A 15,503-nucleotide genomic window follows, 5' to 3' on the forward strand; every position below is an offset into this window, starting at 1 on the left:
GTATTATCTTCGTAAATTGCATATCATTTGCGTTAGGATTTTATTTCACGTTCATTGGTCCCTGCCTTGCTGCTTCAGGAGGAGGGTAGATTGTCTTAGCTAGCTTTTTAGCTTCACAAACGCCAGATCACTTGAGAAAATGAATAAAGTGGATTTCAAACTCGAGCACCGGTTTGAAACCCTTAATTTGGAGGATAAACTTGAAGTAAAGTGATTTGGTGCCCATCAGCCACGGGATATTCATCACTCAAACTGCTGGTAAAAGTAACCGCGGGTTTAACGTGGAGTGGTTTTTGAAGAATAAGTTAACGGTTAGCCCAGTTTGTTCACTGCTATGCTCACCAGCTGAACCTGACCTTGCAGCAACTTTGTTCAGCAAGGATGAGCATCCTGAAGCTGTTTTTTGCAGATTTAACTGCTTTTGGCCCATTTTCTCTGGCACTCCAAAACGTGTTGCGGCACTTGCTCAGGCAACACAGAGAGGCATTCCACAGCCACCCGCTATACGATGGAACTTTAAAAGTAAAACTGTCAATGCAGTTTGGGAAAACCGCGCTGCGCTGCTCCTGTGTTTGGAGGGCATATGCCCACAACCAGGATGGGATGAGGCCACCATCAGAGAGGCATACAGCCTGCCAGAAAAACTCCAGGACCGAGCCTTTCTGCTGCTGCTGGAATTTCTTTCCCCTTATGCCAGAAGTTGATGTTTTATACAACACTCTGCAAAAACTGAGCATCGATGCATCTGGGATTAGCAGTGCGCTCACCCGTTTCAAGGAGAATGTCCAGAATATGCGGAAACTAACTGTTCACGATGGAACAGACGAGCCAGGCCGACGAGTAACCAACACAGCGCCAGTGATGAAGGAGGCATGCGACACAGTCATCTCCCAGGTGGAGCAGAGGTTTTCACAAAGTGACCACCTGATCGCTGCCAAGCTGGTTGACAGCTCACTCTTCCCACAATTTGTCCTGCCATTCCCTACATCTGAGCTTGACTGTGCGGTGAAACTATGGCCTCTAGGAAACAAGGAAAAGTTGAAGTCTGATCTGACCACGCTGTACCGCCACACTGAGCTTCACACTGGTAAGACGGCCCTGTCTCTGTTAAGATCCATCCATGAGAACAACCTTGAGGAGGCTTTTGCTGAGACCATCACTCTGCTGAAAATTATCATAACACCTATGACGACATCCGAGGCAGAGAGGGACTTTTCCATCTTGAAGAGGGTAAAAACCTTGGGACAGCCTCGACTCAATTGGCCATGTGGTCCATCAAAAGCCAGCTGATTCAGCAGCTACATGACTTAATTCCCAAAGTCATCGTAAGGTTTGCCCAAAGGAAGAGTTTGCCCTCTCTCTTCAAGTGAGCCCTCAGCCTTGGTGAGTGAAAGCATATTTTATCGTCCAGCCTTTGTGGTGCTTGTCCGTGCATTGGTCATATTTTTGTGCTGGATCGATTGATATAGATGGTGATGAGTGTCAGTGTGTCCATGCTTATCTATTAAGGTTGTTGTCATAGAATGGATCTGTATCCCTAAAAAGTTGTCTTTCCGCTTCGTTGTGGCCTTCAGTGGTGTTGAGCTCATTGCTGTTCGCATGTGGCCCTGTAGGCACATTGGTTCTGAGCTTGGTTGCATTCCTAATTTAGGTTTGTAAATGTGACAGTGGTAATTTTACATGTGCTTGAGAGAGAAGGAGCGCAATTAGACAAGGTCTCTCCAGTATGTGTACTACAACACATGGTAGAAGCAAGCTGCTCTGTCCTTAAGTGTTTTGTAGAGCCACTGTTTGTTGATGTATTAAACAAACACATCAGTAGCAAGAGGGAGTTTTGTAGCTTTACTGGTATGTATCCTATATTTTGAAATGGTTTGTGCCCATTTTTTACATATAAAAACGCCACTGAACACATGCATACAGTTTTCCTTTTATAACCACTAACGTTAGCATGACGCGCAAGACTCATAATGAATGAACCGAATGCAACTGTGCAACTAAACAACATACCGTTATCTACTCAGTTGCGTCGTCGGGTTAGATACCTTCATTACTTTAGTTAAGCTACAGTACAGTAGCCTACTAGCTGGCTAGCTAGCCAACCAGATGTAGGCTGACGTAACTAACTGTGCTTAAGTTAGTTGCCTGAAGTCGAAAACACGTTCATATTACCCATTTGTGATGCAGTCAAATATTGTTATACAAATAAACGTTATACTCACATTTCAGGAAAAACGTGTCCAAACTCCCTATAGACTCCAATCTACCAGGATCCAGTCCGGATATTCCATAAGTCCACCAAGCGAGCCCTCTGACTGAAAACACGCACACGAGAACTTGTCGACCGAAGGTAAATGTCTCGAAAATGTTTATGTATAAAATTCAGATCAAATAAAATTATTTGTAAATATAAGTCAACACTTGTAATTGTTAAGCAACAGTTATCAATCAATCAAAATTTATTTATAAAGCGCTTTTTACAACAGCAGTTGTCACAAAGTGCTTTACAGAGACACCCGGCCTTAAACCCCAAGGAGCAAACAACAGTAGTGTTGAATTTCAGTGGCTAGGAAAAACTCCCTAAGAAGGTCGAATTTTAGGAAGAAACCTAGAGAGGACCCAGGCTCAGAGGGGTGACCAGTCCTCTTCTGGCTGTGCCGGGTGAGATATTAAGAGTCCAATTGGAATAATAAATAAATTTCTCTTGGCTAAATCCAGAGTATATTTGATTTTAGACTAGGTCAGAAGTATGACCAAGTGGACAAGGACAGGAACAGCAACGGTCCCCCCAAACCAGGTAATCCGCAGGTGTGGACCAGGACCTCATCTCCTTCTAAAATTTAAAATTGGAGGAAACTGAGAAAAGTTAGTAGTACATCCCTCATGTCCCCCAGCACAATAATATAGCAGCGTAACACCTTGGAAACTGAGACGGGGGGGTCCGGTGACACTGTGGCCCTACCCGGGGGAGGCCCCGGACAGGGCCCAACAGGCAGGAAATCAATCCAACCACATTGCCAGGCATCAACCAAAGGGACACCCACCAACCGCAACCCCCCTGAATGAGGGCCGAGTATTGCTAGTAGCGTACAGCCCAACTGCACAAGTGCGCAAGTAGAGAGTCAACAACAAGCCAGTGACTCTTCCCCCGAAGGGCATTGGAGGGAGGGCATCCCAGTGGCGACGAGAGCCCACCTGGCAAGACAGCAAGGGTGGACAGTATCAAGCCTACTGGTCACCTTCACGCCCCCGGGCCAGGCTACACCTAATTATAAACCGTGCTGTAGAGATGAGTTTTTAGTAGACACTTGAAAGTTTGCACTGAGTTTGCATTTCTAACCTTAATTGGCAGATCATTCCACAGGAGTGGAGCTCTATGAGAAAAGGCCCTGCCGCCAATTGTTTGTTTAGAAATTCTAGGTACAATAAAAAGGCCTGCGTCTTGCGATCTAAGGTTACGTGTAGGTATATATGGCTGGATCATTTCAGCAAGGTAAGTAGGAGCAAGTCCATGTATTGATTTATAGGTTAAGAGTAAAACCTTAAAATCAGCCCTAACCCTAACAGGCAGCCAATGTAAGGATGCCAGGACAGGAGTAATGTGTTCAAATTTTTTTGTTCTAGTTAGGATTCTAGCAGCTGTGTGCAGCACTAATTGAAGTTTATTTATTAATTTGTCTGGATAACCAGAGATAAGAGCATTGCAGTAATCTAATCTAGAAGTAACGAAAGCATGGATTAATTTTTCTGCATCAGTTTTTGATAGGAAGTTTCTAATTTTTGCGATGTTTCGAAGATGAAAATAAGCAACTCTTGAGACATATTTTATATGTTCTTCAAATGAGAGGTCAGGGTCAAGGGTAACGCCAAGGTTTTTTACAGTTTTTTGGGATACGACCATGCAGCCGTCGAGGTTCACAGTGAGATCTGCTAACAACGCTATTTGTTTTTTGGGTCCTAAAAGGAGCATTTCTGTTTTATTTGAGTTTAAGAGCAAGAAATTCTCTGTCATCCACTTCCTAATGTCTGAAACGCATGCTTCCAAAATAGCTAATTTAGGGGCTTCTCCATGCTTCATTGAAATATATAACTGTGTGTCATCAGCATAACAGTGAAAGTTAATATTGTGATTTCGGATTACATCGCCCAGAGGGAGCATGTATAGTGAGAAAAGTAATGGGCCCAGAACCGAGCCTTGAGGAACTCCAAAGCATACCTTTGACTTGTCAGAGGATATGCCATCCACACTAACGAACTGATATCTTTCAGATAAATAAGATTTAAACCAGGCTAGAACATGTCCACGTAGCCCAATATTGGTTTCCAGTCTCTCTAAGAGAAGGGAGTGATCAATAGTGTCAAAAGCAGCACTAAGATCAAGAAGCAACAGGACGGATGCGGAACCTTTGTCTGAGGCCATTAGAAGGTCATTTGTTACCTTCACGAGTGCAGTCTCAGTACTATGATGGGATCTAAAACCAGACTGGAATATTTCATAAATGTTTTTTGTCTTTAGGAAGGCATTCAGTTGTTGGGAAACACATTTTTCTAAGATTTTTGAGAGGAACGGGAGGTTCGATATTGGCCTATAATTGTTTAATATGTCGGGATCTAGATTAGATTTTTTTAGAAGAGGCTTAATTTCCGCAATTTTTAGTGAGTTTGGTATGCATCCGGAGGAAAGGGAGCAATTTATTATGTTCAGCATTGGCTGACCTAGCACAGGAAATAACTCCTTAAGTAATTTTGTAGGAATCGGGTCTAGCTGAGAGTTTGTGGGTTTAGAACTCATTACAAATTTTGTAAATGTGTCGAGCGATACGGTATCAAAAAACTCAAGTGTCCCCATTGACACCTGATCAGGGAGGCTCCGGAAATTTTCCGGACAACCGAGATTTTTAGGACCATAACTATTTAGGGATTCAGTTATTTGTTTTCTAATGGTGACGATCTTTTCATCAAAGTAGTTCATGTATTCATTACAACTAAAGTGAAGACCCACTTCACATGCTAAGCTTTGCTTTTTTGTTAACTTTGCAACTGTATCAAAGAGAAATTTTGGATTGTTTTTGTTCGCCTCAATCAGGTTGGAGAAATAAGCTGATCGAGCAGACGTGAGTGATTTTCGGTATTGTACTGTACTGTCTATCCAGGCTAGTCTAAATACTTCCAACTTGGTGGAGCGCCACTTTCGCTCCAATTTTCTGGAGGCTTGCTTAAGTGCTCTAGTATTGTCGGTGTACCAAGGAGCAAGTTTCTTGTTGCGTATTTCTTTAGTTTTTAGTGGTGCAACTATGTCTAATGTATTTCGCAGTATTGAGTTTAGATCCTCGATTTGATCGTTTACAGATTTATTTACTCTGTCATTTAAGAGCGAACTAGTAAGAATATCAAGGAATTTATTTGTAATCCGAGAATTTATAGTACGGCTTTTGAAACTCATTGTTTGGGGGGCAAGTGAATTTCTTGTTTTAACGGTAAATGTAATAAGACAGTGATCCGATAATCCAGGATTTTGGGGGTAAATTATTAGATCTACAATATCTATTTCTCGTGACAGGACTAAATCTAAGGTATGATTGTGGCAATGTGTTGGACCTGAGACATGTTGGATGAAACCCATTGAGTCGATTATGGCTTGAAAGGCTTTTTGAAGAGGATCATGGGGGTTTTCCATATGGATATTGAAATCGCCAAAAATTAGAATACTATCTGCCATGACTACAAGGTTAGACAAGAATTCTGGAAACTCATTGAGGAACAATGTGTATGGCCCGGGGGGCCTATAAATAGTAGCTATGTAAAATGATTTATCGGCCTGGTTAACTTTCATGAGTAAAACTTCGAAAGAATGAAACTCTGTGATATGTTTGAGAGTAAGTTTATATTTACTGTCATAAATATTAGCGACACCCCCTCCTTTTCGGGATGCACGAGGGATATGATCACTAGTATAGCCAGGAGGAGAGGCCTCATTTAAGGCAGTGAATTCTTTAGGCTTTAGCCACGTTTCACATAAACCAATAGCATCTAGTTTATGATCAGAGATTAATTCATTTACCGCAACTGCCTTTGGAGCAAGAGATCTAATATTTAGGAGTCCCATTTTGAGATGCGAAGTGATACAATTATTTTTATTTTTGACCGAGGTGGAGGAAGGCTTTATCTTAATAAGGTTGTTTTTGTTAGCACTACCTTGTTTAACTTTTCTCAGCCTGGAACGAGTCACAGTGGCAATAGGTAAAGCTGTACTAACTACTCTGGCTATGCTATTGACAGACTCCACTATGCTAGCAGGCTGGCTAACAGCCTGCAGCCTGACCTGCACCCTATCTCATGTTAAAGCTATAGGAGTGAGACTCCTGTCAATGTTCCTAGACAAAAGAAGAGCACCACTCCAGCTAGGATGGAGTCCGTCGCTCCTCAGCAGATCAGGCCTGGCCCTATTTCTGGGAGAGTCCCAAAAAGAAGGCCAGTTATCTACAAACTCTACCTCCTGCGACGGGCAGAACTCCGTTTTCAGCCAGCGATTGAGTTGCGCAAGTCTGCTGTAGAGCTCGTCACCACCCCTAGCTGGGAGGGGGCCAGAGACAATTACTCGATGCCGACACATCTTTCTAGCTAATTTACACGCTGATGCTATGTTCTGCTTCGTAACCTCTGACTGTTTCATCCTAACATCGTTGGTGCCAACGTGGATAACAATATCTCTGTACTCTCTATACTTGCCAGTTTTAGACTTCGCTAGCACCAACCCCAGATTTGCGGCTACGTCGGTGGCTCTGCCCCCCGGTAAACAATGTACGATCGCCGGCTGATTCTTTAGTCTAATACTGCGGGTAATGGAATCGCCAATGACTAAAGTTTTCAGTTTTTCAAGTCCACCGGTAGAACATGCCTGCCGACCATTCCCCTCCGAAGACGGCTCGGGTCTTGACTCCGACTCCAGTGGGGAAAACCTGTTCAAAGTCTCAGTTGGTTTTAGCAACGATTCAGGTTTAACTGGTCGACGGCATTTCTTCCCAGTGACCAAGAGAAAGTTATTGCCCGGCTGCAGGAGCTGTGCCGGGGGGCTAACAAAACTATCGTTTCTACCTGGTGGCACTGACGCAGATTTTTCTATTTCTACACTAGCATAATCCTTGCCTGGCATTTGCGTCAGAAGCCGAGCCTCTAACTCTGCTATCTTTAACTTAAGACGAACATTCTCCTCCGTGTTGTTGCTACAACAATTACAGTGATAAGGCATTGTAATGATACTTAGCCTCCTAAGTATATATATAGTTATATATATATATATTACAGAAATGTTTTATTTGCGAAATGTTTTTACATTTTCACACATTTTATTTATATTTGTGAAACATGTTTACATATTTACAGAATGTTTTTATTTATAAAATATTTTTCACATTTACAAATCCAATTTTTATTTGTGAGTTGTGATGAATATACGCACAGATTTTCTAGATATATTTACGAATATTGAGACAGATTTAACTCCATAGTTATTGTTTGATGTCCAAAAGAAAAGGTGCTGCAAGCATGATAAATTAATATACGAAAATGTTTTTTTAAAATTACGATAGTGACAGATTCTAAATATTGGCAATATTTATAACTATGAGGGTATCTGTGGAACCTGGAGGCTGACAGCATGTGAAAGTAGAACAAATGCTCGAAACTTCCTTTTCCTTAGGGTACAACTCGAATATCAGCTTTCACTCCAAAAATACTAACCTCAACAATTAGTGGGCAAAAAGGAATATTTGTCTTGAGGCAACATCACCCTACACTTAATGAACCAGGATAGAGACAAACCATTGGACCATTCGGAGTTCAACGCAGGCGAAGCCGGATAGGCTGTCAGGTACTCCTACTGGGACAAACACAAAGAAATAAGTGAAGACCTTGTATATGCTCTAGTGCATGGACAGAAAAACCACCCATGAAATCAACATGGCTATCTGATGTAGGTTAGTGGTTAGCCGCATTAACAGTCTGTCAAGCAATCACGGTAACTAGGTCACTACAGTTTATCAGCTAACTTCTACAGTGCCTTCAGGAAGTAATCAGACCCCTTCACCTTCTCCACATTGTGTTATAGATTTCATATATAATAGATTAAATACATTTTTGCCATCAATATAAACAAGACCCTATAATGACAATGCAAAAACACAGATTTTGGCACAATAATAAAATATACTTTCATATTACAGATTCTTTATTCAGTACTTTGTAGGAGCAGCTTTGGCAGCAACCACAGCTTTGGGTATATCTCTACCATCTTAGCACACCTGGATTTTGGTGGTTTTTCCATTCTTTCTTGCAAATACTCTCAAGCTCTGGCAGATTGTATGGAGGGCCTCAGTGAACGGTGATCTTCAGGTGTACCCCCCCCCCCCCAAATGTGCAACAACACTCAAAGTCTACAGAGACAACAGAAGAAATAACATAGCGAGTCTCAGATTGAAAGATGCCCTAGGCCTGTTAATTCAGTAATGTACTGTATTGAGTACTGACAGCGGTTAGTGCTTTTGCTGATTGCTAGCTAGCTAACAAATGAAAATGTGAGCTAATGTTCGATAGATATGAAGCCTACAGTTGAATACACTATTAACCAGCATCACTAGATATTTCTAAATGTTTTTCTGAGTTGACTGGTTAACTTATTGATCAGCTTTGGTGATTTAGTCCTTTTAAGGATTATATTACCAAACTTTTCTCAACCTACTAAATGTTCTTCAGACCAGTCGGCTCAGATTTTTCAGAGATCCAACTGGCCAAAAGAAAAATGACAAATTCTCAGTTGTTCTCCTTGGGTTAACACAGCCCTTGGGGTGAATTGGGAAAAGGCTACACATGCCCCATTGTTTGAACCTCTTCACCCATATCAGAGAACAGTTCAGTGTCCTATAAATAAATTGGCACACTGAGTCAGAGTGGGAATGGATAATTTACATTTATTTGAAACAGTTGGTTTGTCATATGAACTGCTATCTGGTTGTACTGTGTGTCGTGTTTGTCCTTCACTGAGATGTGGCCATGATGCTGGATACACCTGTAGAAGAGAAGGAAGAAGACAGAAGAGAGACAGAGCAGGAGAAAAAAGCCAGAGAAAGAGAAACATCAACAAGCAGGTCTCTCCATGAACATAGGCCGTGTTTAGACAGGCAGCCCAAATCAGATCTGATTAAAACACGATACACAGGGTTGACTGGAATCACTGTTAGTTGGTTCCAGAATGTGATTGGATGGTAGAAAGAGCTTGTGCTATTTTTTTCCACCAATGAGCGTCTGCTGGCTGGTATGCAATGTGGCAAAGTTGTTTGGATATTGAATAGCCTGTGCGCGTGCTTGCATAATCTGATGATATCCCTAAAACAAGACAGCAACACTCACTCTCAAAGTCAATTTTCTCCACAATGTTCTTGGGTTTGACGCTCTCCTCCTGGTTGAAGATGAAGATCTGTCCTTCCTCGTTCTCCGTCCACCCGTACTTGCTCATCCACACCTTCACCTGTGTGTCTGTATTGAAAGCAATCCAATAAGCAGACGCCGTGTTGTGGGACGTGACTTACAGAAATCCAAAACACAGCATCCACCTTACCAAGGGGGTCACCGAGCATCTCAGCCAGAAGTCTATGCTCAATGTTCTGGTATGTGATTCCAACCACATGGCAGATGACTGTGGACAGAGCAAAAATATCAAGTTTACATTGCAGTATTTATCCAGTCAGCATCTAACCCGTTTTATTTTTTATATTCAACTCACACTTGCGCACGGAGTCTTCGAACCCTGTGATGCCGTCAATGAACTCCCTGTTCTCTTCCAGGCTGGACTGTTGGGACAGATGAGACCCATACAGTTATCCCACCACGGATAGGATGAAAACGTTTTGGGAAAAACACAACGACATGATAGGGTTTATGAAGGGCACAGCTATCCCTCTGCAGCCAGAACCACAGTGTCACATGTTCAACCTCAATGTTGTATTTGGAACCGCTCCTTATACGGTCAGGATTATATGCCAACATTTTGCAGAATATAATGGGAAAGTTGTGAAAAATGTGGGCAGGGCTAAAACAAAGAAACAAAGTGTAATGCACATATTGCATACACACCCAGAAGGACTGGAAATGGCAGGTCTCTAGGAGGTTTCCCAGGTACAGGATCTGCCTTATTGGACGCTCCTCCTGCTGCTTCAGGGGGGTTAAGGAAAGACACCACACTGAGCAGACAACTGGCCACACACTGGTGACTGTCAATGTTTACCTTGATTAGATTGCCAGAGCAGTCAAATGAACAACACGCAAAAAAAACTGCAGGCTTGATACCAGCCAATTCTGAGCACCAAAAGGATACGTGTGTCTGGTCAATCATGCACTTGCACAGGGTGAAGTCTGTGTGCGGTAGGTTGGTCAGGGCCTTGAGCAGAATCTGAGATGTCACTGTCACCTGGAAATAGGCAGGGTTGAACTGGTACCTACGGGAACAAGAACAGCATCTGTTACTGATAGGGTCGCCTGCCTTTTTATCATTACGCTAATGTCCGCCCTCCCTCCACCGCGACGTAGCAACCAGTTAGCCTCTTCTCTATAGCGGACTTTCACCAAGGATACTCAAGACAATTGTAACCTGCCACACACCTATTGAAATCATCTTTGGTTTTGTGAAGGGAGCAAATCATGCATGCTTAAAACGCTGTAGTTATAATTACTTACTAATTACTTATATTACTAAATATTTTCTAAACTACTTTTTCCTTTGGTCTGTCCCAAACAATTGGGCATTGTGTCATACAGATACAAATCTGTCAAAACTACTCCCAACTTGGAATCTCATGGTCGACTGAGGTAAGAGTAATTCTACTTACAGATTATACACAACAAGCAACGTGTTACACGTCCGTCGTGAGGCCTGGGCTTCTGAGGTCTTGGAATAAATGACCTAAGATGTCTGCTTGTTTTGCAAGCTGTAGCAAAATCAGCCATTAACCAATAAGAGTGACACCAATATGAACGTGCTACAATAAATAAAAAAAGTGTTTTGTATTTGTGTCGGAAGAACTGAATGTAGCAAATGGCATTTTTGGTGCCAACACCCACTCATGTGTTCCATTCAGAGCGGCCCGGCACCTCGTGTCAATTTAACACTTGATACAATGTACCTTCACATTAAGACACACTGCGCTCTTGCGACTCCCTCAGATGAGTCCAGCGCCTGCGAACCCATCTACGTTTCCAGTCAGGGTAACCATTACTTCAAATCACACTGCTCTGACTGACTTCCAGTCAAACGTTCAGTGTGGAACAAAATCGGATCGCTTAGAAGACACGCGTAGTGTTAGCGGGGTCAACAAAATGACGTGGCTGTATGGTTCTGCCGACCCATTTTCTGTTTTTGCCTATCCAATATTTAGTTTGTCAGTCATGTGTTAGGTAGTCACAGTAATCACCATGTGAAACAAAGGTTACAGCAACACGCTCTTAGAACCTAGAAGCATAGGGCACCAAGTCATTTGAGCCCCCAGGTCCTGGAGTTGCAGGTGTACTTCATTCAGATTTGGCCATAGAACTCTGTAAATGTGAGAACATCCAACTTGTACAGAATAGGCAATCATAAAGTGTATATCAAACCTTACAGAATCACAGAGATCAGAGCCCCACAACAAGCAAACCTCTCACAATTACCAATAACAGGGAAGGTTAGCACTGGATGTCAGACAGCTTATTCTACTTCTAACTCTGATTATTCACAACTCATTCAGGGTTATGCATTATCATGGGAGAATCCACACATTAACAGACATGTTCTATATTTAAACAATAAAAGTAACTCAAATGACATAAAATAACCATTCATTTATATTTGGTACCAAATAATCAGAAAGGCATTCAACAAGTTTTACAGTTAAAAGCTGTAAGTGGTCTCTGGTCATTGTGTACTTGCAATATGGGACGAAATGCAAAACTCGAGGTCACTCACAATTTGAGGATGGCCAAATTGGCTTCTAGGTCGTATGCATTCTCTTTGGCTTGCGTTTCTACATAGCGCTCCAATGTAGCAAGGTTCTCTGGGTTGTATCTGAAAGAGGAGACACAAGGAAACACTAAATGTACGGATAAGAGACACAGTTAACACAAGATATCAACAAAGCGTCAGCTGTCATAGGGATAAACGCTCCGTGTCAGTAACCCACATAGTTAACACGTAACATTAACTGGGAAAACAAAGATATGTTGGCAGTAAGACGTTGTTAGACCAACTAGCTAATGTTATACGTCAACTTTTTAAAATAACTAGCTAAGTGTATATTACCTAAAAGCTAACCGTGCTTGCAAACTGAATCGGCATACATGCACCGTAGCTACGAAAACACTTTCTGTTAGCTAGGTAGTCAGCGCAGCTATTTGTCAAGTCTTTATACCTATCAATTCCCCGTAGGAGCTTTCCCACGTTGGCTCTCATTTGCTCGAATGACGACGACATTTGACCCAAACTCTTATTTAGATTTTCGTGCTAAAATATAAGAAATCCACACGTGGACCGACAAGTAGAAAAGAACGCAGCCGGAGTGATACAAGAATTGCAACGGAAAGGGCTGTGAGGACGTGACGTTTGAGGGAAGTTGAATTAATGACGGACATAAGCAGAATATGTGGCTTAAATGTGCATTTTCTACAGCTTAAGCTACATAAATCACTATAATATATTGCATTGTTGAACCTATACATGAATGGCCAAATATATGTACAATATGGTTGATTGATGGACGTCTAAAATGGCGTGAATGTGATCGTTTTCCTTCCGCCATTACCAAAAGATGAAAAACACATTAGTTCCGATACCATGGTTCCTATCCAAACAGAATTATGCATGATGACGATACACTCAAAGGCCAGCAGATGGGGATCACAATGATCCCTACACATACAAATCAAATATTTTACTCTTGACAATCCATGTGCAAATATACTTTTTTAAAATGTATTTGTATAAAAATATAGCTTTCTGAAAAACAAAATATATTAGGTCACTTATTATTTTAAAGCTTTTATGAAATATTCAATGTAAATACTGTGTTATATTAATTAAGATTGTAGTTTCTCAGTTGTCTGCAAAGTGTCGTTACAGTCACATACATTATTAATGTATATAATTGTTGCATTTATCTTCTAATTCACAAAAACACAATGCAAATATAACAAAACTGTAGTTGTAGAAAATTGTGTGGGTGCATCTGACCCTGTTTAACCTCTCATTACAAACATCTGTAATCCCCCAGGACTAGAAAGCTGCTGCCAGAACTCCTCTTTTCATAGGCGACGACAAGCTAGACCCTGACTATTATACTCCTGCTCTGCCTTTCCAAAGTTCTTGAATACCCAGTTAAAAACAACCAGTTAACCCTCCATTTTGTGTTCAGCACTGTTTTCTCTGCAGAGCAGTCAAGCTTCAGAACTGGTTGTGGGTGCATCTAAGCACCTTTAAAGGTCTTAAATGAGAGTGTGGGTCAGAGTTAGACTATGTCAACACATTAAGTGTATATCAAAAGTCAACACACCCTTATTGAAAATGCTCTATGTCTTGTGAAAATAAGGAACCGCTCATCACCTGGCTACTAACATCCCTACAGTGAAGTGTGGTGGTGGTGGGAGCATCATGTTATGGGGTTGCTTCTCTGCAGCTGGGATGCAGGGTTGAGGGAAGGATGAATAGGGCAAAATACAGAGAGGTCCTTCAAGAAGCTTTGGGACAAATCTGTGAGGTTCCTTGAATGGCCCAGCCAAAGCCCAGACTTGAACCCCACTGAATATCTGTGGAGATACCTGATGATTGTAGTAAGCTCTGGCCAACTGGGAGTATGTAGCCCAGGAAGAATAAAATTGTCCTAGCACTCAACCTTGTGGGACACCACAGTTTATAATGCACTCCTCTGATCTGGCCTTACAGTGGTGACATTCTGTGTGCAGTTAGGTGGTAGCAAGTGAACCAGTTCAGTGTGCAACCCCTTTATAATGGGGATTGTAACCATTGATCCAATTACAGTCCAAGTCAATTATTAAGGTAGTTTGTTGTCACCCGAAATCAGTTGAAGAGATTCTGATTAGCCCTAAATAAAATCATCTGTTCCTCTAGGATTGTCTGGACGGTTTCTTGGCTGCATAATGCAAAGATAGCCATGGTCCAAGGAACACAAATCTTATTGAAAGGTCCAGAACAGGAGAGCCTGGACCTCAAACCTACAGAACATTGTAATTTCTGAACTGTGAAACCATTAAGTACACACATACGTTTACATAAAATAATCTATACTTATACCTCAAAGTAATTTTTGGAGTCTACAGACAAAATAATTTAAAAGATGCTACACTCCTAATTTTCACTGAAGACGCTGAAGGCATTCATACAAGTTGCAGTGGTATTTTACCTCACTGCTTCTTTCCAATTCAGAGGAGTTAGGTTAAATTTGGAAGCCAAACCTTCGTTGGAATTTGTGTGGAAACTGACGAACTTAACATCATGGTAATCCAAAACCGATCACTGACTTTCTTATCCATTCACATTCCCTTGATCAACTGAGGTTTGTCTGTGGTTGCTTGCAATATGCCTCAGTCTAACACCAGTGGGTGTTAGTGTGCCATGGCCTTTGACAGATACAACGTGGAAAGGCTTGAATGCAGTGACAAGGTGTGGGTTAAATGTCAACGTTGTTTTCTAAATGAATGACATGAAACAATCAAACGTACCATATTAGCCTGCAAAAGTAGCCCTCTTAAGAAACTGCAGAAGTAAGAGTAAACAGGTATCCACTCAGAACACAATTTAAAGAAGGAATTGGTCGTATTTTGTCCATAATAAATTTGCATTAATAGTGGAATGGGATTTATAGGTAGATTGGAACAGAGAAAAATGAAGTAACATCCTTAAATAACCTTGAAAAAGTACAGCCAATGAAGTACATAGAAATCTCCTACACAAAATATGTTACAGGTCACAAAGAACAACAGTCGAGTCGGATTAGTGTCTAACTTCTCTTGTGCTTTAAAAAGATCCAGCAAATGTTTCCTCTCTTTCTGTTTTATGTTTTATTATCGATACTGGAGCGATACAGTTGTCTCTTTTAGTAGTCGTATTGTCAGACAGGTCATGCAATTAACTTTTTGTCAAAATATTTATGGTAAAAGGGTTATGGTTGGGGTCTTCATTAACTGAATGAAATCTAATACTCTGAAATGTGGCAGTTACAACAATTTTCTATTGAACAAGTGATTATTGATGCATTCCTGCTCTACAGGAAGTCAGGCAATTACAAGTGGCTCCAAACGAAAGCAGCACTGCAGCCCAGAAGCTCACACCTCTGCAGGCATGCCCAAATGACAAGAGAAAACCCACACAAAAAATACACAACGCAGCTGAAGGTGAAAATGTGAAGTTGCACATGCGCGCGTGCACACAGATGAATAGTCTCTCCTCTCTCTGATGCATACTCACA

The 15,503-nt window shown here is 41.6% G+C and overlaps 1 protein-coding gene across 1 annotated transcript; it reads right to left on the bottom strand.

Moving 5' to 3' along the window:
- Window positions 1–8,946: 8,946 nt before the first annotated feature.
- Window positions 8,947–12,618, bottom strand: eif3k (eukaryotic translation initiation factor 3, subunit K). Its single transcript, XM_010873906.4, has 8 exons — window positions 12,435–12,618; window positions 11,993–12,091; window positions 10,370–10,490; window positions 10,129–10,206; window positions 9,779–9,845; window positions 9,614–9,691; window positions 9,406–9,531; window positions 8,947–9,064 (listed from the first exon to the last, which is right to left on the bottom strand). The coding sequence occupies exons 1-8, from the start codon at window positions 12,494–12,496 to the stop codon at window positions 9,033–9,035; spliced, it is 663 nt and encodes a 220-aa protein (XP_010872208.1). The 5' UTR covers window positions 12,497–12,618; the 3' UTR covers window positions 8,947–9,032.
- Between the last annotated feature and the right edge of the window lie 2,885 nt (window positions 12,619–15,503).

The sequence above is a fragment of the Esox lucius genome, chromosome 1 (assembly GCF_011004845.1).
Source record: "Esox lucius isolate fEsoLuc1 chromosome 1, fEsoLuc1.pri, whole genome shotgun sequence".
Taxonomy (NCBI): domain Eukaryota; kingdom Metazoa; phylum Chordata; class Actinopteri; order Esociformes; family Esocidae; genus Esox; species Esox lucius.

Coding starts and splice junctions, on each gene's coding strand:
- eif3k (XM_010873906.4), bottom strand. CDS start 12,496: ATGTCGTCGTCATTCGAGCAAATGAGAGCCAACGTGGGAAAGCTCCTA. Junction 12,092..12,434: donor CTCCTACGGGGAATTGATAG/GTATAAAGACTT, acceptor CTCCTCTTTCAG/ATACAACCCAGAGAACCTTG. Junction 9,065..9,405: donor GGAGAAAATTGACTTTGAGA/GTGAGTGTTGCT, acceptor TCTCTTCTACAG/GTGTATCCAGCATCATGGCC.